The sequence below is a fragment of the Loxodonta africana genome, chromosome 17, assembly GCF_030014295.1.
Source record: "Loxodonta africana isolate mLoxAfr1 chromosome 17, mLoxAfr1.hap2, whole genome shotgun sequence".
In the NCBI taxonomy this organism is placed as follows: domain Eukaryota; kingdom Metazoa; phylum Chordata; class Mammalia; order Proboscidea; family Elephantidae; genus Loxodonta; species Loxodonta africana.
Window position 1 is genome coordinate 36,260,401 of NC_087358.1, and position 25,123 is coordinate 36,285,523.

Sequence of the window (25,123 nt, forward strand, 5' to 3'; positions counted from 1 at the left end):
TGAAGCAAAATAATTTAGGAGTTATTATAAAACGGAGCTTATAAATCTAAGTAAACTTAATCACTTCTCTTGAAATTTTGTTTGCATGAGTCATTTTTTTTAGATATTAGATTTAGTCATATTTTTAGATATTTAGATATTCATAACATCTGCAATTTGTAATTAAAAAGACACTGAAATTTTTTATTTCAAAGTGATGTTATCACCCTCCAGTCAGCATATTCCAGGAAAAAGTCTCCACTTAATAATTTTTATTAATATTTATTTATAAGAAATAACAGAATTGTGGGATTTTATGTCTGGAGGGTACTTCAGACTTTGTCTCGTTCAACCTGCTATTTTTTTTTTTTTTTTAATTGGGGAAATGGAAGCCTGAATAAATTGTTATATTCTCAAGTAGCTGATACTAACTGGGCACTAAGTCATTTTCTTTATATACCTCAAAATATTTTTTAAAAAAATGCGCTATTTTGGTTATCTATAGCTAAGTAACAAATTACACCAAAGTGTAATGGCATAAGACAGCAAACGTTTGTTATCTCACAGTCCGTGTGGGATGGGAATCTGGGTGTATTTTATCTGGGTGATTCTGCTTCAATATCTCATGAGGCTGCAGCCAAACTGTTGGCTAGGATTGCAACTTCATCTAAAGGCTAAGCTGGGTGGGAGGAATCCACTTTCACACCAACACATTGCTATCGGCAGGCCTCAGTCCCTTGTCATGTGTACCTTTCCATAGGGTTCTCTCAGGACATGACAGTTGGCTTCCCCAAGTTCTGTTTAACACAAAGGAGAATGAGAGAACTAGAAGCTACAGACTTTTTATATCTAATCTTGGAAGTGACATCCCATCACTTTTGTTGCATTCTATTTGTTAGATTGAACTCAAGAGGAAGGAATTAGACACGACATGAATTAGAACAGAAGAGGGATCATCAGAAGCCATATTAGAGGCTTCTCCATGCCTACTAGAAGGTTGTAGAAAAATACTGCCTAAGCACATGTCAAATAAATTAATATATTTATTTATTATTTAACCATTTGCAGATAAAATCTCATAGATAGTGAAATTGAACATGGACTCCTGACTAAACAATAGTAATTTACTCATGCTGTTCTTTCTGATTGTGTACTGTGGTTATATAAGAGTATGTCCTGTACTTGTGAAACATCCACTTTAGTATTATAAATGTAAAAGCAAGATTGTTCAAAATAATATGCATGCACACACATATACAAGTACAGAATAAGATCAGGAGAAACACAGAATTGAAAAGTAAACAACTGGTGAATTTGAGTACAGATTTGTATTCATTTCCTATGGTTGGCATAACAAGTTACAGCTATCTTGGTGTTTAAATCAACAAAAATTTAACAGCAACAACAACAAAAATCTCACAGTTCTGGAGGCCAGAAATTCAAAATGAAAGTATCAGCGGGGCTGTATTCCCCTTGGGAGCTAAAGGACAGAATCCTTCCTTGTCTTTTCCAGCTTCTGGTAGCTGCTGGCATTCCTTGACTGGTGGCCCCAAAATTCCAATCTTTACCTCTGTCTTTACATTGTCATTTTCTCTTCTCCATATCTCCTTTTCTGTCTCTCTCAAATCTTTCTTTCTCTTATAAGGATTCTTGTCACTGGATTTAGGGTTTTTTTTTTTTTTTTTTTTTTTCAAATAATCAAATAATCCCCCACGTGTCTGTCAGTTTGTCATACTGATGTAGCATGATTCAAAATGAGAAGAAACAGCTGCAAACATCCATTAATAATCAGAACCTGGAATGTACAAAGTATGAGTCTAGGAAAATAAAAAATCATTAAAAATGAAATGGAATGCATAAACATAGGTATCTAGGCATTAGTGAGCTGAAATGGACTGGTATTGGCCATTTTGAATTGGACAAACATATAGTCTACTATGCTGGGAATGACAGCTTGAAGAGGAATGGTGTTGCATTCATTGTCAAAAAGAACGTTTCAAGATCTATCCTGAAGTACAATGCTGTCAGTGATAGGATAATATCCATACGCCTACAAGGAAGACTAGTTAATATGACCATTCAAATTTACACACCAACCGTGAGGCCCAAAGATGAAGAAATAGATTTTTATCAGCTGCTGAAGTCTGAAATTGATCAAACATGCAATCAAGTTGCATTGATAATTACTGGCAGTTGGAATGTGAAAGTCGAAAACAAAGGAGAAGGGTCAGTAGTTGGAAAATATGGCATTGGGGATAGAAACAATACTGGAGATTGAATGATGCAATTTTGCAAGACCAATGACTTCTTCATTGCAAATACCTTCTTTCACCAACATAAACAGTGACTGTACACATGGACCTCGCCAGCCGGAACACACAGAAATCAAATTGACTACATCTATGGGAAGAGTCAATGGAAAAGCTCCATATCATCAGTCAGAACAAGGCCAGGGGCAGACTGTGGAACAGACCATCAATTGCTCATATGCAAGTTCAAGCTGAAACTGAAGAAAATCAGAACAAGTCCACGAGAGCCAAAATATGACCTTGAGTATATCTGACCAGAATTTAGAGACCATCTGAAGAATAGATTTGATGCATTGAACACTAGTGACTGAAGACCAGACGAGTTGTGGAATGACATCAAGGACATCATTCATGAAGAAAATAAGAAGTCATTGAAAAGACAGAAAAGAAAGGAAAGACCAAGATGGATGTCAGAGGAGACTCTGAAACTTGCTATAGAACATCGAGCAGCTAAAGCAAAAGGAAGAATTGATGAAGTGAAAGAACTGAACAGAAGATTTCAAAGAGCATCTCGAGAAGACAAAGTAAAGCGTTATAATGACATGTTCAAAGAGCTGGAGATGGAAAACCAAAAAGGAAGAACACCCTTGGCGTTTCTCAAGCTGAAAGAACTGAAGAAAAAATTCAATTCAAGCCTTGAGTTGCAATAGTGAAGGAGTCTATGGGGAAAATATTAAATGATGCAGGAAGCATCAAAAGAAGTTGGAAGGAATACACAGAGTCATATACCAAAAAGAATTTGTCGATGTTCAACCATTTCAAGAGGTGGCATATGATCAGGAATCGATCGTACTGAAGGAAGAAGTCCAAGATTCATACTTCATACATTCCAGGTTCCGATTATTAATGGATGTTTGCATCTGTTTCTTCTCATTTTGAGTCGTGCCATATCAGCAAATGAAGGTCCCGAAAGCTTTACTCCATCCAAGTCATTAGGTCGACTCTACTTTGAGGAGGCAGCTCTTCCCCAGTCATCTTTTGAGTGCTTTTGAAGAAAAATTCAGACCTCGAGTTGCAATAGTGGAGGAATCTATGGGGAAAATATTAAACGATGCAGGAAGCATGAAAAGTAGATGGAAGGAATACACAGAGTCATTATACCAAAAAGAATTAGTCAATGTTCAACCATCTCAAGAGGTGGCATATGATCAGGAACCCATGGTACTGAAGGAAGAAGTCCAAGCTGCTCTGAAGGCATTGGTGAAAAACAAGGCTCTAGGAATTGATGGAATATCAGTTGAGATGTTTCAACAAACAGATGAAACGCTGGAGGTGCTCACTTGTCTATGCCAAGAAATATGGAAGACAGCTTCCTGGCCAACTGACTGGAAGAGATCCATATTTATGCCTGTTCCCAAGAAAGGTGATCCAACTGAATGTGGAAATTGTAGAACAATATCATTAATATCACACGCAAGCAAAATTTTGCTGAAGATCATTAAAAAACGGCAGCAGCAGTATACCAACAGGGAACTGCCAGAAATTCAGGCTGGTTTCAGAAGAGGATGTGGAACCAGGGATATCATTGCTGATGTCAGATGGATCCTGGCTGAAAGCAGAAAATACCAGAAGGATGTTTATCTGTGTTTTATTGACTATGCAAAGACATTCGACTGTGTGAATCATAACAAATTATGGATAACATTGTGAAGAATGGGAATTCCAGAACTCTTAATTGTGCCCATGAAGAACCTTTACATAGATCAAGGGGCAGTTGTTCGGACAGAACAAGGGAATACTGATTCGTTTAAAGTCAGGAAAGGTGTGTGTCAGGGTTGCATTCTTTCACCATACCTATTCAATCTGTATGCTGAGCAAATAATCCGAGAACCTGGGGCATCAGGATTGGAGGAAGACTCATTAACAACCTGCGTTATGCAGATGACACAACCTTGCTTGCTGAAAGTGAAGAGGACTTGAAGCACTTACTAATGAAGATCAAAGACCACAGCCTTCAGTATGGATTGCATCTGAACATAAAGAAAACAAAAATCCTCACAACTGGACCAATGAGCAACATCATGATAAATGGAGAAAAGATTGACATTGTCAAGGATTTCATTTTACTTGGATCCACAATCAACAGCCATGGAAGCAGCAGTCAAGAAATCAAAAGATGCACTGCATTGGGTAAATCTGCTGCAAAGGACCCCTTGAAAGTATTGAAGAGCAAAGATGTCACCCTGAAGACTAAGGTGTGCCTGACCCAAGCCATCGTATTTTCAATCACATCATATGCATGTGAAAGCTGGACAATGAATAAGGAAGACCGAAGAAGAATTGACACCTTTGAATTGTGGTGTTGGCGGAGAATATTGAATATACCATGGACTGCCAAAAGAGCAAACAAATCTGTCTTGGAAGAAATACAATCAGAATGCTCCTTAGAAGCAAGGATGGCGAGACTGTGTCTTACATACTTTGGACATGTTGTCAGGAGGGATCAGTCCCTGGAGAAGGACATCATGCTTGGCAGAGTACAGGGTCAATGGAAAAGAGGAAGAACCTCAACGAGGTGGATTGACGCAGTGGCTGCAACGATGAGCTCAAGCATAACAACGATTGTGAGGATGGCTCAGGACCAGACAGTGTTTCGTTCTGTTGTGCATAGGGCCACTATGAGTTGAAACCGGCTCGACGGCACCTAACAACAACAAATAATAATCAGTATGATCTCTTCATCTCAAGATCCTTCACTGAATTACATCTGTGAGACCTTTTTCCCAAATATGGTCACATTCACAGGCCCCTGGGATGATTGTTGTTGGTGGTGTTGTTAGGTGCCTTTCTAGTCGATTCCAACTCATAGTGACCCTACGCACCACAGAATGAAACACTGCTGAGCATGCACCATCCTCCCAATTGTTGCTATACTTGTGTCCATTGTTGTAGGCAATGTGTTAATCCACCCCATTGAGGATCTTCCTCTTTTTCAATGACCCTCTATTTTACCAAGCATGATGTCCTTCTCTAGTGACTGATCCCTCCTGATAACATGTCCAAAGTATGTGAGTCGTAGCCTCACCATCGTTGCTTCTACGGAGCATTCTGGTTGTACTTCCTCCAAGACAGATTTGTTCATTCTTTTGACAATCCATGGTATATTCACTATTCTTTGCCAACACCACAATTCAAAGAGGTCAATTCTTCGGTCTTCCTCATTCATTGTCCAGGTTTCGCGTGCATATGATGCAGTTCAAAACACCATGGGTTGGGTCAGGCACACCTTAGTCCTCAAGGTGACATCTTTGCTTTTCAACACGTTAAAGAGTCTTTTGCAGCCAATTTGCCCCATGCAATGCTTCTTGGATTTCTTGACTGTTGCTTCCATGGTGTTGATTATGAATCCAAGTAAAATGAAATCCTTGACAACCTCAATCTTTTCTTCATTCGTCATGATGTTGTTTATTGGTCCAGCTCTGAGGATTTTTGTTTTCTTTATGTTGAGGTGTAATCCATACTGCGAGCTGTGGTCTTTGATTTTCATAAATAAGTTCTTCAAGCCCTCTTCACTTTCAGGAAGCAAGGTTGTGTCATCTCCATAATGCAGGTTGTTAATGAATTTTCCTCCAATCCTGATGCCCCATTCTTCTTCACATAGTCCAGTTTCTCGAATTATTTGCTCAACATACAGATTGATTAGGATGTGGCTATATCTTTTGGCGGACTGCCATTCAATCCACTACAGAAGTATACAGAAATTCTTTGTATAGTTTTTGCCATTTTTCCATTGTTTGGAATTACTTAAAAGTGAATTTAAAAAAACAGAAAACACCAATAACATTGTTAAATACTATAATCAAAGATCATTGGATCTGACAAAATTTTTTTTAAAGCTAAACTTTAAACAAAATATGTATAGATATATTAACTTAGAATACAACATTTTGTGAATTTATGCTTCTTGATCATTCAGTGTTTGAAGCCTGTGGAGATTATGTGATGTCAAAATACTCTTCCACTTTGCCAGTCCTCTCAAACTGTTGCTTTAAGTTTCTTAGAACATTTAGGAGATCAAAGGTCATTCCTATTTCAAAAGGAAGAACTGTGTTCCCAGTTTTATAGTCTTTGTAGAAAGAACTAAATGAGACTCCTTATCATGTTAAATGCCACAAGATGACAACTTTTTTCTCACATGTGAGGGTCTTGAGGCTCAAGGGATCATTTTTGTTTTTGCTTGTTTGATCTTTGATTTGTTTGTCTTCTTTTAAAGATATATATTGATTCTAAGCAGTTGAATCACATTTAAAAAAATTTCTCAGGCAGTCATTCTGCCCAAAATTTGCTTGCTTCATACCTGTGTATTGAATTAAAGTGGACTTTTCGTTGTTTCTTCTATGGAAAATGATAAATGAATGATTGAATCAGATAAGTTTATACCAAATAATAATCTAATCACATATGGTTGCAGTCATGAGGATCAAGAGGAGCATTCCACTGAAGCAATTTTAGGGAAAAAGAATCGCAAACACGTACACCTATACACATGCGCGAAGGCACACACGTGCATAGAAACACACACACACAAGCATAGAACAATTTCAGACTTATACTGGAAAAAAATAGAGTTGTTAAACATATCAACAGTCTTGAAGATGGCATAGAACTGGACAGTATTTCCTTCCGTTATAAGTAAGGTCATCGTGAATCTGCGCCAACTCAATGGCATCTAACAACAACAAGGGGATGAGATGGAAGGCTATGTTTTAGGGCTACGGAAATTATCTATTTAGCAATCCAGATCAGTCATGCTAATCTAGATGAGATTCTTGAGGCTTGAAGATTGTGTTTTTCAGCTTTCTATACCCAGTGTCTAGCATGTTGTCTAGGTTAAGTAAACATTTTTACATAAATGTACGCATCAGGACTGATTTAATGAATGAATTCACACAATACCCAAGCATACCGGTTGCCGTCGATTCCGAATCAGCGACCCTATAGAATAGAGTAGAACTGCCCTGAAGGGGCTGGTGGATTCAAACCGTGACTTTTTGTTTAGCAGCCAAGTCCTTAACCACCAGGGCTCTAGGCGCCCAAGCAAAGCATAGTCAACTATAAATGTATTGAAATTGAATCAAATAAAATGAGGTTGATGAAATTCTAAACAAATATGTATATGTGTATGTGTATACATGTAAGTGGTGATTTTTTTTTTTCCTTGGATAATCTTTAAGAATTGTGGGAGTATAGATACTAAAGCTAAAAGCAACCTCAGGTGGTCGTCAGCTTCTATGCCTTTCTTCAAGAGACAAGCAATTATCATCCCCATGATCTATTAAGCCACATTTTCTTTAGCATGTGACAGCTGAGTTGATGCTGATCGAAAAATATTGCTCTCCATTCTTAAACACTTTCACATGCACATAGATGTTTAACAAGTGCCTTTCTGAAGCTATTATGAGAAAACACTAGCAGCCTTGGTCCAGAGCAGTAATTTATGACAGCGAGGTAAGTGGTGTCCGAGATCACCTTGATCACATTAGCCATGCAGTAGTCCCACCGCTGCAGTGCAGCTTCGCTTTAACCCTTGGTGACAACAGCGATAAGAAAAAATAACAACACAATGAGTCTGAGTTTTGCAGCTTACTCAGTTTCTTCTTCTAGCACCTACCACCTTAGATCACCTGTCAGAAAGTTAACAGAAGAAGGAGTGGAAGGAGACACTGTAGAGGAGTGAGTGAGTGAGCACAAAAGGAGGGCCATTAATAGAAGGCCTGTGTCTACTACTTCCCTTCCCAACCTTTCTTCCCTTTTGGTTCATTAACTAGAAATGTGGAAAATGAGGGAGATGAACTTAACTTGTTCTGATATTAGAGACAGGAAAGTGTGGCAGCTCCCATAGTATTTCTTCCCCAGAGGGAAGTAATTGGGAAATGTGTTGTGTGGTTAGGAGTTGTAATGAAAAATAAAGGCATGATCGAGGCGAACAGTGGAATCAAATTGTAAGCATAAAGACAAGTGTGCCGAAGTTTTTAGTCACTTGCAAAATTGAGAGATACTATCAGGGCTGTGCAAATATACACTGCTCTGATTAATTTTCCTGGGGTGAAATATGAAAATATTTATAAAATGGAGAAGCCTGCCATGAATAAAATTTCCTTTGTGATGATAATAACCTAAAATCAGCCATAACTTGTGTCTATGTTATGTGAAACTGTAAATGTTTAATTAAATAATAAAGAACTGAATAAAAAAAAGATTCACTGTGGGGAAAAAGGAGAATCTGTATTTGGGGCATTACTCTAAGTTGCTTCAATTGTTGAATAATATTCAATGAATGAAGTAAAGACATATATATATTAGAAGGTTTTATATTTGATTGTCTAAATATTGTTATGGAAATTGTATTTTCGTTAAACCTCTTTCCTTGGATAAAATACATCACTTTTCAATATGAAGGTAAAAGGCTATTATTAAAAGGCATTCAAGTTCAAATGAATTAGATCTTTAGCTCTAATGATATCGAACAATTCAATCATATTTGAGGAAGGATATATTTGGATTCCAGTTTTTCTTCTTAGACGTGTAATGAAAGATTTTAATTGTACATTCTTTTATAGATTCCTGAAGACTATATTTGAAGAGATCACTGATATAAAAGAAGGGTTAACTGAGAAAGAAACATACTAATATACAAACATTTTTCTTATATCAAGTTCTAGAAATAGTCCATTGTCAATCTAAACTGAACAAACTCAAATGAGATAATTGGGAAGGTGCCTATAAAGTCAGCCTAAATATATTATCACAACTATATATGAGATAATATTTGTTTTAAAAAGATTCTATGGCACTGTAAACTCAGTCTCATTAGAGACTGCATTTAAAAGGCTTATAAAGTTACTCATTAATGTTATCTTGTTGTATCTCCACAGCTTTTTCATTAAAGAAAATTCAGCAGAAAGCATTTTCTCCTGATAGCAGGAACCAATTTGCAATAAATGTTCTGGAAACCACTAGGGAAGCCATTACTGAGGTCTAATAAAAACAGACAAGCGTAACTTGTTCTATATTTTTGTTTCAATCACATACAGATGAGACCCCGCTTTCCACACCAACAGCAAGAGACAGCCTTGACAAACTTTCTCTAACTGGGCATGGACAACCACTACCTCCAGGTTTTCCATCTCCTTTTCTGTTTCCTGATGGATTGTCTTCCATAGAGACCCTTCTGACTAACATACAGGTAGGACTTTTTGCAATCTGGAAAAAGGAGAACACGGAAGAAGATTGTCATAGACCGAGTTTTTCAAACTTCATACAATTCCAACTTAATCCGTTTATGAGATTGACTATTGTATTAAACTTTTTTCCAGCAATTTAGATTTCAAACCTGCTACACTAATCAAATTGGTTTAGAAATACTCAAATACATATATTATTAAGTCAGTATAAAAACTTAGATGAAAGTGGCATGGGTATTTTTTAAATAATTCTGCTTAAATGCTCCCTTTATTGCTGACCAATGGTATGAATCAAACTGTTTAAGTTGTCTGATTTACAAATGACAGCACACTAGTTCTAATAAATATTTAGTTATTTTTAAACTGCTGGCTTTCCAGTGAGGAAATATGTTTAGTCATTTGAAATATGTCTAATATAAAGGAATAAAAAAAATCCCTTCTTTCATAAATAAAGTTTGTTTCAGTTAATAGAGTTTCTTCAAAGAACAGACTTCAAAAAGCCATACAAAACTTTCTGCGGATTTCCTATGTAGTCCTCAGGATGTATATTTTATGTACAGTACATTATGAATCACGACTACTCACAGTTAATAATAACATAGAGCATGGAGCCAAGATAATAAGTGTTTGGGATAGAAGACCACATTTTTTTTTTTTTTGCCCACACATGAAGTGATCATGTGGGTCACAGATGGAGATTTTTGCCATCCACATCTCCATATTTGGAGCAGCTAGTAGTAGGCATGCTTGCAGATACAGTACTGGTACTTTTTTTTTTTTCATCCTACTACTCCACCCTCAGTGATATTTTCTGTACACAATTCCTCCCATATTAAACCTTCTCCCAACAGAAATGTAGTTAATTTTATTTACCTCTCCAAGGACATAACAGAAGGCCTTTAATGTAACATATCTCCTCATCTATTAATATGGCATTTTTAATACTAATGTAATTAGAGTCTCCAGAACTGTATTCAACTTTAAGGTTTTATATCTCCGTAACTGAAATAAATCATCAACCCAGCCTGATCTTAATCATGACCAAATAGTTGATTATATTTTTAAAAAAAGTAAGACTCTTTTTCCCCTAAATTTGACTCATATTGTTTTCTATGAGGTAGAATTTTTAATGAATTTCTCCCTTCTTAAATGCTTTCAGAAAATACCCCTCGACATTTCAGAATTTATACTCTGAAAAGGAAGGGAACAATTCATTTTCGCATGTATACAACTCTACATGAAGCAAAGAAAAAAGCTAAACATTTACTTAAAATTCTCTGTGTATTCGTATGTATCAATCACTAACAAAATCCATTTCAACCAGGCCAGTGGAGATTTAATTTCAAGAGAGAAAATACTTTTGGGTTTCATCAGTGTAAACCAGCATGTTTATCTGAAGAATGGGTTTACACACGGACTTTTTATTGAATGTGACTGCCACAGCTCTAAGTCAAGTACTGTCAGTTTGGGAGTACAGCCAAATCAGTATCCATCCTCCCACTCCAGGCCAGTAATATCAAGACTGAGAATGTTATCCACATCACTTTAAATTCTAATTATTTCTTTAAAAAAAGGAAAGAAGGGAAGACCCTAGTTTTAAAATGTGAAGATTTTGAACAGAGAATTTATTTTATTGAAGATGTCTGTAGATTTAATATAGTCTCTTTTTCAACCATATGCCTTGAGAACATATTTCAGTAAGAGTTGACGATAGGAAAATATTCAAGACAAAGTAAATTACTTATTTCTAATCCCAAATCATTAGGACCTGGGTCTGATAAAGTTAGAACACTTTTACAGTAAGAATGCTTCATTAAAAATACATTATGCTTGTTCAGTGCAAACTTACATACATGTATGTGTGTGTATAAGTATCATGTATTTATATGTATATATTTTCTATATATGCATGTATCTTTGCATGCAGATATGTATACATAAGGTAAAATAAAAATTAAAAAATATATCAAAAATCTTACTGAGTTTCATACCCAGTAATGCGTGTGCATGTGCACGCACACACACACACAGTCTGGGTTTTATGGTAGGTAATGGTTTCACTCATTTTACAAAAGGTCATAGATGCTAGCTTTTTTATTATTGCCACATTTATTGAGTTATAGTAATATCCTAGGAGTGGTATAGAATGTTTAAACAGTCACGACCCTGGCTTATTGGGCATACAGTATAAATGTGTTTGCCATCCAAATTCTAATTTGGGTAATTACATTCTGCCTACCTCAATTTCCTCTGAAGTTTCAATTATATATAATGGGGTTCTCTGCTTTCCATATCAAAATGGTAACATACCTTTTGTGTAGTAAGTTTAAAGCTCCATATTTCCTTTGGAGATACTTTATCAGACTGGCAATGAAAAGGAGATGAGTTGAAAATTGTTGATATTTCTCAAATCATACAATTCTATATCTGAAAAAATAAAAGATTTATTATGCATATTTGCCATTTTAATTAAATGAGAGCTCAGTGTTATAGCTTTCAAAACATTTGGGTTACATTTAATTTTAATGTACATAAAAACTATTTTTTATAATTATTGACTATAAAACTTAAAAGTAATGTGTTTAATGAGTTATTGATCTAATAGCCAGTAATTTAATTTCATGATATACTATTGTTTGGCAATTCTAAATTTTTAAATTTATAATGTTTACTACAGATGTCCACTTCATGATACCATTATGAAATTTAAATTTTCATGTATTTTATTTCATTGTACTTTCAAAGAAACGTATGGAAAAATGCTATGTTTATACATAGAATTTTAGGCACCCGATTTGTTAGCTACTAATTTTTTGAATGCTATACCAAGAGTCCATGGGTAGTGCAAACAATTAAGCACTCGAGTAGATTGGCAGTTCTAACTCACCAAGAATCACCTTGGGAGACAGTCACGGAGATCCGCTTCTGAAAGGTCACAGCCTTGAAAACCCTATGGAGCACAGTTCTGTCCTGTGAACATGGGGTTGCCATGAGTTAGAATCACTCAATGGTAGCTAACAATAACAGCTATACTGCTCCTCCTTGACACTTGAGTATTTTAGAGCTTAAAGGTAATAATAGATATAGATATGTACAGTAATGGATAGTAATTTCACTTTCGTGAGTAATAGGGATATATTTTGTATTTTTTTCTCTTTAGTTTTGTTTACTTTATATAGAATTTAATTTATGTTTTTCAATGGAGCAGTCTTTTAATTATGGCTTCCTCATTCAAACACGTCCATGGAGAACCCTGTGAGGTTCCGTGTGGGGAAACTAGAACGTCATGTCAGCTAACCAGATATGAAACCTCAAACATTGGCTGCCACTTGAACATACAGAAAGCAGAATTTTATCCATCAAGTCTCCATCTGAACTTTCTTGCTGTACATCATAACTAGAACCTAGTGGTGTATAGGAATGGGAGAAAATAATTTCCTTTTCTAATCTTATTACAAAAAGGATTTTCAATGGTTTGCAAATATTAAAATAAGAAAAAGTAAGTAAAAAGGGGAAATGTAAAATAAGAATAAAGAATATAAAATCTTAGTTAGAGGTGAGGTTAGCATTGAAGATACGGCTATGAGGGGAAATATGTAGGAGTTTAGTTCGTTTTGATTTGTCTACATGGGGGAAGTAAGCAAACAAGAAAGACTTAAAAGGTGTATTAAAACCTCAATAAATGGCAGTCCAAGATTGATTCACTGGGTCTAGTAAACAAACTTAATCTAACCATGGTGTTTAAGAAGTATTCTCTACTTCTGTGTTTGAGGCAAGAAAACGAAAAAAGAATTTAACTAAGACTGAAATACTCTTGTTTTACATCTTCAAGTCATTAGGTTTAAATGTCATGGCTAATAATTTTACTTTACTATGTTTTAAAAGAAATCGAGTTTGTTTATTTGCATTATTAAAACATAACTTTAATTATAATAGGGTTATAAGAATTAGAAGAAAAATTTGCCTTCCCTTCAAAAAAAGAAGACATGGTGTTCAAAATATGGTTAGGCTAAGATCAAATATATTGGTCCTGTATTATATGCTCTTATCTTTAATCATAACTATATGTCTTTTTCTCCTCTTTGTTCCTATTACCAGTTTTGTAGATGGAGCAATAAAAACTAATAAAATATAGCCAATAATCTAATCACAGCTTACTGTGATGGAGAGAATAACATTAACCTTTTCAAATCCTGGACTATTCACCATACTTATTAATTTCTATCTTGTATAAAAACAGTGATAATAAGAGTAATAGTAACAGCTAATATTTATTGATCAATCATAATATGTCAGCCTCTATGTTTTTCTCATGTTAATTAAAAACAACATTTCATTGATTCTTCTTTATAATCCTATAAAGGAGATTTCATTGTTATCCCCATTTGGTAGTTGAAAGAAGGAAGGCAGTCAAGTCATTTGATCAAAGTCACACAGGTGGTGGTGGAGCCTAGATTTAAACATAGGTAGATGATTCCAGAGCCTATATCACCATATTACCACACAGGATCGTATGAATCATGAGATGGGTTTTTATCTAGAGTCGCTTTTGACAGTCAAACTCATTGACTAACTTTGGAGAACAGTAATCATAATATTAAACTAAGTATGCTATTTCTTTTGTAACAGGAGCTTCTGGAAAAATGCATCAATTTTGCCATTTTTTTTTTTTTTTCTGTCAACAGAAGCTCCTGGTTTCAAGGAACATTATTCTTTCTCATCCTGAAAGGAGACTAGGAGAGTATTACAAGAAAAAAAGAGATTAAACACCTTGGGAGTCCTAATCCAGGCTTAGTCAACTCACTAGTTTGGGCTCTTGGGCAAGTCACTAGTCCTTGTGGACCTTGGGTTTCTCATCCGTAAAAGATTTTGGTTAGAATGGGTGATCCTGAAAATTCACTTCGACTGGAGCATTTTACTCATATTACTCATCTCTACTGGATTTACACTTGTTGAACACAAATATTGTAATGTAGGTTTGGCACTCAAGGAAGCTTGCTTTTCATCTGATTCTAAAAGAAATTTATATAAAGTACAAACATGGACTAAGTAAACTTTGCCTCTAAAATTTAACTAACACATTAAGGAAAAAATTTCAGTCCTCAGATACAACAAGCACATATACTTTCTAAAAAAAAAAATATATACTTTCTAAGCAACAGAAATTGTAGAAACAGTCACAGATCACTTCCAGAGCCTTTTCTTTTTTCTTAAAAAAAATTTATGGACTCACTTCTTCTCTGAAAAGTGATGAAGATAATTTAATTTGTAACATAAATCATTTTTGGAAACAAAGACATTTGTATAATATGGCAATCATTATGCCTCTTCACTTGAGTAAAAGAAATTTGAGGCCAATCAACCATTGTCTTATTACTGCTGTACCATACAGTTAGGTTTAAAATAAATAGAGAAAACGTATTTCTGTAGAATTGTCATTATCCAACTTCAACATCATGAGAACAGACCTCCCCTTGGAGGAAAAACTCATTTTTTAAGCGTTCTGTCTTGCGCTGTAACTCACAAGGTTGTCCTTGCACGTTGCCGGATACTGCATGTGCAAGTGAGACCTGGCATTTAGTGTGACCTTTTGCACATGATCTACCTGGGAAATTTACAGAAGTTATACAAATCTGAAAGTACTGTTATCACTGATGGTTAAAATGGTGTCCTAATGATTTGTAGATACTGTGAACACTCGGTATTGCTTTTCCCCACCCCCTGCTGCGTTGAAATCTAATCAGTTTTCTGTGTTTTTTTTGCAGCAGAACTGTCACTGGCAATAACATACTTTCACGTATGCATCAGTTTAGCTGTAGTGCAGATTTTTGTTCACATTGGACTCCAACTGATGTGCACTGATTTAAAGTCTAAAAATGAAACTTAATTTTATATTGCTTATAAGGAGTCCCCAGAGGGTCTTGGATCCTAAAAGCTAATATTTTTCAGACATAATCAGCGGGAATAGGTAATGGATTACCATTAGTGACATTAGCAGCAACTGTAACAAAAGGAAACAGTAAACATAAATGCTCTCTGCAACTTCATACTTCATAACGAACATTAATATAAAATTACACAAATCAGAGTTGCAGTTTAACATTATTCAACATGTTTATTCATAATGATCGTTTCATATTTAAAGAACACCAAAATATTGTGTTTTGTCAGCCAAGGACAATAATAGTTTAATAGTAATTTATTTTAAACAGCTACTGATAATACAACCAATCAACACATTAAGTGGTGCCAACATTGGCATCTTGCTAAATAATCTCTAGGCATTGCACAGAGAGTACATCTTTCAAAGATAAGTCAACAAGAGCAATCAGAGCAGAAAATTAGAATTTGGCATCTTAGAATTAAAATACAGCTAAACTAAAGTTTTAATTGGGGTGATCTAAAAGGGCACTTGATGTAATGATCTCTTTCATTTGTTACTAATTGTTTATTCCTGATGAAGAAGAAACATACATAGGAATGTTGCTGAATTGAGTTAAGATGGCAGTTGCCTTAGCAGCTATGTTTTATTGTTAAACAAGAAAAGACTGGGGAGGGGCAAACTGCCACATAGAAACCCTTTTCCAGCTTGTTTCATATCATGCAAATTATATCATGGAGTGTTATAGAGTCAGGTATAAAAGATATGAAATAATTTATATGTGCTTGAAAAGAGTTAAAAAAAACATGGTTTATGATGATGCTATCAACTACGTAGGTGGGCTGAAGTAACACTACATCTCCACTGGATTTACAAGTCAAGCTGGAGTTAAAATTCTGGATTCAAACTGCTCACTTGGCCTACTGCAAGGAGGGTCTCATCCTAGATTTTATCTACAAATGATGTCAACTTCTATCTCATTTATAATTTCAATTGAAAATTTTAATCCCCAATATTCACATACCAAACAACACGTATCTCCTACTTCAAAATAGTATTTTGTATTGCTGCAGAATTTTTAACTCTAATTTTTGCTAGTAACTTCGATTAAAACAAATTAGGAGAAAAAACACACACAAGACTTTCTCCATGGTTAATATATTCTTATAATCTTATTTCTAAAAAATCCCCAAATACTACCATTTCTTTTCAAAGCACACAGTAATTCAAATTATGTACCTGTAAGAGCCCAGAATTAAGACAGGAATAACTACCTTTTTTTTTTTCACCATATGCACTTTTGGCTTGTGCTGTCAGAGTCACCTAAAAGTTTTTTCTACTCCCGTTTGGACTAACTTTTCTTGTTAAATAATGCACTATTAAGCAACTGAGATTTGGATGCCTGAAATATATTATATGCCTCAAGTAAAATACGGAAGTTTGTAATTTAAATTCACCATTTTTAAAAATCTACTCTATGCTAGGCAGTCTCTGGGCACTGGAGACAGTGCTGGATGGGAGGAACCACCCCTGCCCTCATGGAGCTTACATTTTAGTGGAGACACAACATAAAGCAGTGAACAAATAAACATATGACAGTATTACATAATGATAAATGCTACGAAGAATTTTAAAGAAAGAGTAATGAGATGGGTATGGAGGGTCATTTCAGATAGAGTGGTAAGAGAAGGCCTCTCCTGGGCAGTGACATTGAACAAAGATGAAATGAAGTGAGTGCATGAGCCGTGCCAAGATCTGGAGGTAGAACATTCAGGGGGTAATAGCAAGAGCAAAGTCCCTGGTGCAAAAACAAATTGGTACATTGAGGAACAAGAAGAAGAACATTGTGCCCAGTACAATCTCAGTAGGACATGGTAGAGTGTGAAGTCATAGCAGTAGGTGGGTACTGCCAGGATCACATGGTGGTACATAATCCATGCTGGTAATCACTTCTAGAAAAGTTTCAGACTGATTTTTTTCTAAGTTCTCATTTTTCAAACAAGCTTATGTGCTGTTGGTTCTGGATACTTTTCTGATTAGAATCAATTGTACTTGTATGCCTTAAATATTTATCCTCTTAAAATGGTTTCATTAGATTTAGAATTTTCTGCTTTATAGTGTTTATCCTAGTGAGCGCATAGCGAATGTACAACATGGACTAAATAATTTGATAAGTGGATTATTCACTTTTAAAATGCTTCTACAAACTGAATGGAATGTGCTTTGTATCAAAATATTACCATTCTGAATACCTTCTTTATACAGGGGCTCTTGAAAGTTGCCATAGATAATGCCAGAGCTCAAGAAAAACAGGTCCAACTGGAAAAAACAGAGCTGAAGATGGATTTTTTAAGGGAAAGAGAGCTAAGGGAAACACTTGAAAAGCAGTTGGCCATGGAACAAAAGAATAGAGGTATTTTCTGAACTGTCAAATACATTGAATATTTTTAAGTAAAATATTCAACATATTAATGTTATATTTGTTGATTTACTTTGCGATTGTAGCATATTCGTTAATATACATGTAGTTAAAGTCCAGAGTAGCATTTGAATCCTGGGCTCATTGTATTTTTAGCCTATTACTTAATTTCCAAAGTACATGGTCTCCGTTCTGTTCGTGGCTCAGATATATATCCATGTATAACTAATCATATAATTTTGCTTGCTTATAAAGCTTAACAAATTAACGTATTTTAAGATAAGAATGAACTTCTTAAGATGACAGCCATGAAGAATAATTTTATTTTCATTCACAATTGCCCTTTGAAAAACTTAAGGTTAAAATCATAAAGCTAAAGTAGAAAATACTGATTATTCAAGTGAAGCAGATTTACTAAGATATTTATCAACTGGAATTGAAGACTGATGAATATCTGAACAAATGACCAAAGTGAAGTGTTTGTATAATTCTCTTGCTGAATTTCTTGTTCTTATCCAACAGGATCAAGTACATAGAGCAGAAATTGATATGAATTCTTATTGGGTAAAATTCATGATATCAATCTATGAATTGCTTCTTTTAATACACTGTAAAGTGCATCTATAGATATTTTTGAAGGTCATTAATATTTTAATGTGTTTAAGCACGATATAGAAGTGTGTTTTCTTTACAACCAACTTGCCTTTGCCTCAACTGTAAGAATCTCCTGAGTGTTCTAGAAGGGGATCATTTTTTCTCTCATTTACTAGGTATTCATTATAAATGCTTCACATATTCTGCTTCTATATACTTGACATGATCTTTTAAAAATAATTGTTACTCTTTCCTTTTAAAATTGGCAGAAATTACCATGTTCCTTCATTAGTTATTTTGAGGAAACAGATGAATTTCTGGGATGAGATAGATTTGGGAAGCTCTCACCTAGCTGTCTAGCACAGGTCTAAATAACATGGCATCACACAGATTATGATTCTAAATTAATCAAAACAAAGTAAACATTAATAGGGGGATACTTTTTTGTAAATAATTTGGTTAAAGAGGTCAATCTGTGGAACCATCTTATATGAGATAGCATGTCTTGATTTCTTTCTCACCTGTAGAAGTTTTTTTTTTTTTTTTTTAACCAGAGTTTAAGATAGGCCCTCGAATACCTAAAGTAACCTTCTGATTACTCAAGAGATTTTCAGAATTTTATTGGTTCAGACCTTTTGGAGGATTTGTGTCTTGTTTTATTCCTTTACCCACTAGAGGGCAAAACATTCACAGGTCACACCATGAACCTCCCATTTAATTAACTGTCAACAATAAATCAAAGGTAAGAACTATCAATCAACTATCAATAATGATCTATTATGAGTGTGTCTATTGAAGGAGTGGTATTAGCTTGAAGAGAAAACATGGTTATTCCATTTGGTTCAGTCACACAGGAGAAAGCAGTGAGTGGTCAGTGGCAAGGTACTGGATATTGAGCTTTTAGTGCCATGAGAGTCTACAATCCAAATGAATAATTCAGAAATTACTGTTTCATTTCAGAGAGACTTATAAACAATCATCTTAGAAAGGGAAATAGTTGGCAAGTAATTTTCTTTAAGATAAGCAAATGATTTTCACACGCAGTGGTTAAGAGCTCAGGCTGCTAACCAAAAGGTTGGCAGTTTGAATCTACCAGCCGCTCCTTGGAAACCCTATAGGGCAGGTCTGCTTTATCCTAGAGGGTTGCTATGAGTCGAAATGGGTTTGGTTTACTAAATAAAGGAAATAGCATTTATTGAAATCAGTTTTAACTATTTGTCTTATCAAACTGTAGCCAGTATATATCGTAATAAAAATTATTAGTACCAGCAACAATAAATTCAACAAGTTAATGGTTTCCCACCTTAGAAATTTAATAATTATGAAGACGAGATATTGTGGAAGTTAGAAAATGAAATTTAAAGTTCTTACTTAGAGAACCATTATCACCTTATTATATATTTTGGCTAGATATTGTGTTAAGTAAAGGTGGTGTTGTTCTTTACTCTGTAGTAAGAAATCAGATAGTGAACTTGAGGTGATGACTCCTTATGACTAACTCTACCAGAAGAATTTTCTCATTCTAATTCTGTAAATTCACATCCACAATGTCAGTCATTTAAATTTTTTTCAAAGAGAAGCACATACATACTTCCCATATGAAATTATATTGAAAGTATACTTAATATACATTTTCTGAAGAACATTTGTTATAATTTATTGATTACATATCATATACAAAAATAAATTGTCAGGTAGGGGAAAGAATATATCATAACCTAATTTTTATATCATAAACTACTTATATAGATAGCATATTATTAGCAGTATTTTTATAAAACCCAATACCTGTAGAGTAAAAGTATAATAATTTTATTAAAGTACATTATAATGCATATAAATTTGCAAAAGACAATAGTCTCATCCAGAAAAAGCATTCTGCCTATATGTGTTAAACATCACTCAGAGTGTTTTTGCTCTTCATATTTACTGCACTTTCTAAAATTTTAATTTAAACACCCAGCTGGTAGAACTTTTTTTTTTGGTGGGGCGAAACGCTCCATTTGCTACTCAAAATGAGTGCCTCGTAAAGAGAAGGAGGCATGCTTACAAAGGTTTTACACTAACCTGCCTCATGATTCAAGGACGGGGAACTAAGTCAAGTAATTCATTTTATCAGGTTTCCTTTATCAGTGACTATGTACATTTACTAAAAGTGGCTTTGCATTAAATTTATTTCTACATATGACAATTAAAGTTGTTCTTGTATAGTTCAAGGTTGAAATAAAAATTGGCTTCCTTGGACATTCTACCAGGATTTATTTTAGGTAAAGGTTTTTTTGTTCTTTTTTTTTTTTTTGGCTTCCTCTGTGTAGTAAACTCAGTTCAGCAGGGGAAAAAGAAATGAATAATATACAAAGCATAGACCATTTAGAAATCAGCAACATTGCACCAATTAAAAAAACATAATGTACATGCTGTCTTTTCTAGCCATAGTTCAAAAGAGGCTAAAGAAGGAGAAGAAGGCCAAGAGAAAATTGCAGGAAGCCCTTGAATTTGAGACAAAACGACGTGAGCAAGCAGAGCAAACACTAAAACAGGCAGCTTCAACAGATAGTCTCAGGGTCTTAAATGGTAAGAGGGTGTGTATTTATGCATGGCTAACTAACTTTCATTTCTAATACTCAGAGGACAATTTAGACATGTGTTTGTGGTTTTGTATATTTCTCTTTCTTGTTACTCATTAAACTATGCTTGTAGCTGAAAGCATGATGGAAAGAAGAGCTGCATGTGTGTGTGGGGGGAGATGCCTTATTTCATAGGTTGTTCCACTGCTTTGTTACTTTACCCCAGTCCCTGGGAGCTGGCATGGCTCTTCTGCTTAAGCAAATCTGTCTCTACCCAAACATGATAAAATATTAATCGGAGAACTTCCCAACCCCCAGCCCATTTTAAGAACAATTTTGTGTGGCTCATTTGTTTTTTCAAATCTATCTAAAATGTTTACGGTTATAGTCTTTGTTCAACCTTTAAAGGATGACAAGGATTTATTTTATTTTAATTCAGCACCAAAGTAACAGGTTGCTCTTTTTAAAAAGGACAATAGGAATCAAATGAAATATGTGTCACTCTTACCTTTCTGTGCTTTTAGACTCTCTGACCCCAGAGATAGAAGCTGACCGCAGTGGCGGCAGAACAGATGCTGAAAGGACAATACAAGGTAGGAATTTGCAAAAGGCTATAAATCTAGATCTTGCTATATGAGTTTTTCCTCAGCTTTAGCCTGCTATTCAAGCATGTAGCCTACCATCTGGGCCATATCAAAACAAGTTCAAACAAGGTCAAGTTCATCTTGCTTGTTTATATGAGTGAATTCATTTTGTGCTGATAGATTTTCTTTAAATTAACAGGTCATTTCTGTTTATACAATGCAATTAAAAAGGAATAATTAATTTTAAACAATGTATGATTTAATCTTGGACACAGCAAATGTGTTTTTATTGAATGCTTGAAGCACAATCTATGCAGGAAGAGCTTGTAAGTTCTGTACATGGTTTTATACATAAAATCATGGTTTCATCAAATAGGAAGTTCTTAAAGCTTAAAAATGAGTAACTTGTTCTCTGTGACAGTTACTGCAAGGTGTGTGCAAAGCAGACTAGTTGAATGTTAACAATAAATAAGGTTCTTTAGTCCCTTTGTGGGTAGTCCAAATGTTCCATATGCCATTAAATACGTTTTAATAACACAAATCTGCTGAGCAAAATCATATATGGAATACTAAAGGGAGTTGTGTGAAACACACAGAAGAGCTAAAAATGTATATTGCCGAGACCACACTATCAGGAAAGAACAAAATCTGAAGGTAGCATTTATGGTCGAACGTCTATTCTGGACAATAAACGCAATCTAACCACATGAATACTAAACAGTAAAAAGAGCATTTGTTTTCTATTTACAATGAAGATACATTCTGCAAAGGAAAGCCTGACATGATTAACTGCCGTAATCCTCTCAATTGCTTTTATTTCACATTTTAAACTCAGTCATTTTGGGGGATATTGTTTGACATTATTTGCGTTACTCAATCAGCTCCAAAAGTGTCATTCTTGGCTTAGAGTAAAGGAAATAGACTTTTTCAAAGTATTACACATGCAGTAAGTAGCAACTAGAAACTTGAAGAAACATTCCTGGCAAAGAGACATTATGTTTTTGGCCTGTATTTATTTTACCTGAGGCCATGGTAATCCTTTTTTAAATCATAAGGCTTGAATCATATGTTATTATGTGATATCTCCTAGGATTAAAAAAAAAAAAAATTTTAAGATTAATATAGTTATAGCAGTAGTTATGACCTCATTTTTTAGATTATTATGAATTCCAGCACAATTTTATATACACATATATTATGTCATTAAAATTATGAGAATTCCATAGCATCTGTCTTACAAAGATTACATATATATGTTAACAAATTACCAATAACAAAGTCAATCCTCTTTATCAGGGACAATAGCCTCAGTAAATTCAGTATAAACACCAGCCCTGGGTCGTGTGTGCAGGGGCTACTCATGCATTAACTTAGATAATGTCCAGAATGCCCTAAGAAGGCACATTTGCCTCTGGTAGGTGTGATATATAAATTACTCAGCGTTCACAGAATCCTAAAGGTGGTCAGAACTCACTATCCAAGGTATAGATGCAGAAAGAGGAATTATGTGAAGCTAGGAAACATTATAGACAATATATTCCTGCATATAAAGGGAGAGTATGGATAAAATTTTCCTGTATGAGGTTGAAATATTAGATGACTCAATTTCTATTGCTGTGGTTTGCTGATTCTGAAGAAAAATTTCAATTATGCGATGTCCTCCTTCTGCTATTGAGAAGACTGTCAAATTGGGTAATACAGAAACCCCACCCAAACAACTTTTTTTTTTTTTTTTAGGGGGGAAAAAAAGGTACAACAATTATACAGGGTATTTTAAAGCCATAGATATGAGATTATTTATTGCTTTGGTTTAATTATATGAAATTTTAATTCACTTCATTCATTTACTCAGCCTATCAATTTAAAAAATAAATTTTTTTTATCAATTTAGAAAAAATATATATCTCATGCCTAACGTGTATAAACAATAATATTCTACTTTTTGCACACTTACATGTGGATTTAATTTTTTTCATGTTGGTAAAAACGCATAGTTAGTTTTCAGTAAAACTTTACTAACATTTATTATTTTAATTGGATAATATTTTTTTCTCATATACAATAAAAAACACTGTAGTGAATATGTACTTTTGGATGTTAGTTGTTGAAAAGGTATTTCACCAGCAGTTGAAATACCCCCAAATGGTGGAAATGGTTAATGCAATTGGCTGCTAACCAAATGGTTGGAGGTTTGAGTATACCCAGAGGTGCCTTGGCAGGAGGACCTGGTGACCTACTTCTAAAAATTCATCCATTGAAAGCCCTGTGGAGCACAGTTCTACTCTGACACCCATGGGGTTATCATAAGTTAAAATCAACTCAGTGGCAACTGGTTGGTTGGTTGGTTGGTTGGTTGGTTGGTTTTGAATTATCCCAAGGCTTAAAATACCAGAGCAAAGAGATCTTTTTTTTTTTTTTTTTTGCTACTGTAAGCCCCATAAATAAACTCTTCTATCTCTTTGAAGTTTATTTTTTTAGGCTAAATTAATATACTCGGAAGCTAATAAACAGAATAAAATTAACTTTGAACAGAAGAAATCAGAGGTAAAAGACTGTATTTAGTTAAATTCTAATCCAAGTCCAAGAATGAGAAAAGCATGTGTTTGCCATGTATTTATTTATTTTTAACATTTTGGAAATAAATAAATGCTACCCTTGGTCCAAGAGTTCTGCTCAAGTACCAAATAAATACCTCCAAATAAGCATCTTGAGTTGGAGTGAATATTGCCTTATTGGCATTTCATGCCACCATTTCCAGAAAAACGAAGAGGTAAGGAAGATGACACCAGAAAGCAATTTAGAAACTATTACTGAAGAAATAGCCCCTAAATAATTTACTTATTTTTCTTGATAATTAATGTAAATTAGCTCATGTGCATAAAGTAAAATATACCCCCTCACACACACACAAAACCTGTCTTCCTCCAGTGTTCCTACTTCGTGGTGTCCTCATCAGTCTAATATCCTCCTTAATATGCATGGAATATTGAAGGGAGCAGCTAAGCTTGATTATTCCCTCCCTGACTCCCTTACCCTCCACAACTAATCACAATTCTGACTCCTCCCCCACCCTCTATGCCCATGTACAATACTGACTCCTCCCTCACTCTTCACAGCCAGTCACAGCTCTGACTCCTCCTTTCCTCTGCAGTCAAAGTCACAAATTTTCAGCTCATACTGGAATGCCTTTGTTTTCTTGACAGCTTCACAACTTTTCCCACATACCTCTTCCTTGCCTTTACTTGCTAATTCTTTAAGTTCCTACTTAAAAGTCATTGCCTCCAGGAATGTATGCCACACTCCATACCCTGCCCTGCCCATCTCTCCACACCGCTGAACTAGATTGCATCTCCACAATAACGTGTTTGTAGTTCCGTGTCCAATGATTCCTTCCTCTCTGTAAGGCAAACTGGAACAAAACATGAACCATGCCTAATTTTGTTCAGTATTGTCCTCTAGTGCCTGGTAGAACACTTGGCACATAGTGGTGCTTCCTCCGTAGTCCCAAAAGAATAATCATCCATGAATTAGGGCCTAGATTAGATCTTTGTGGATACAAGGATCCTTATTGTTCTGACATTTCTCACATATTGATTGTAGAGACTG

At 34.9% G+C, this 25,123-nt stretch overlaps 1 protein-coding gene across 2 annotated transcripts in view; it reads left to right on the forward strand.

Moving 5' to 3' along the window:
• The window catches only part of DACH1 (dachshund family transcription factor 1), a 488,298-nt gene that overhangs the window by 420,092 nt on the left and 43,083 nt on the right, over window positions 1-25,123 (forward strand). For both annotated transcript variants that reach the window (XM_064270052.1, XM_064270053.1), the window contains 4 exons: window positions 9,323-9,474; window positions 17,619-17,766; window positions 20,797-20,940; window positions 21,458-21,526. In XM_064270052.1, the coding sequence (XP_064126122.1) occupies window positions 9,323-9,474; window positions 17,619-17,766; window positions 20,797-20,940; window positions 21,458-21,526 (513 nt within the window). The remainder of the gene's footprint in view (window positions 1-9,322; window positions 9,475-17,618; window positions 17,767-20,796; window positions 20,941-21,457; window positions 21,527-25,123) is intronic.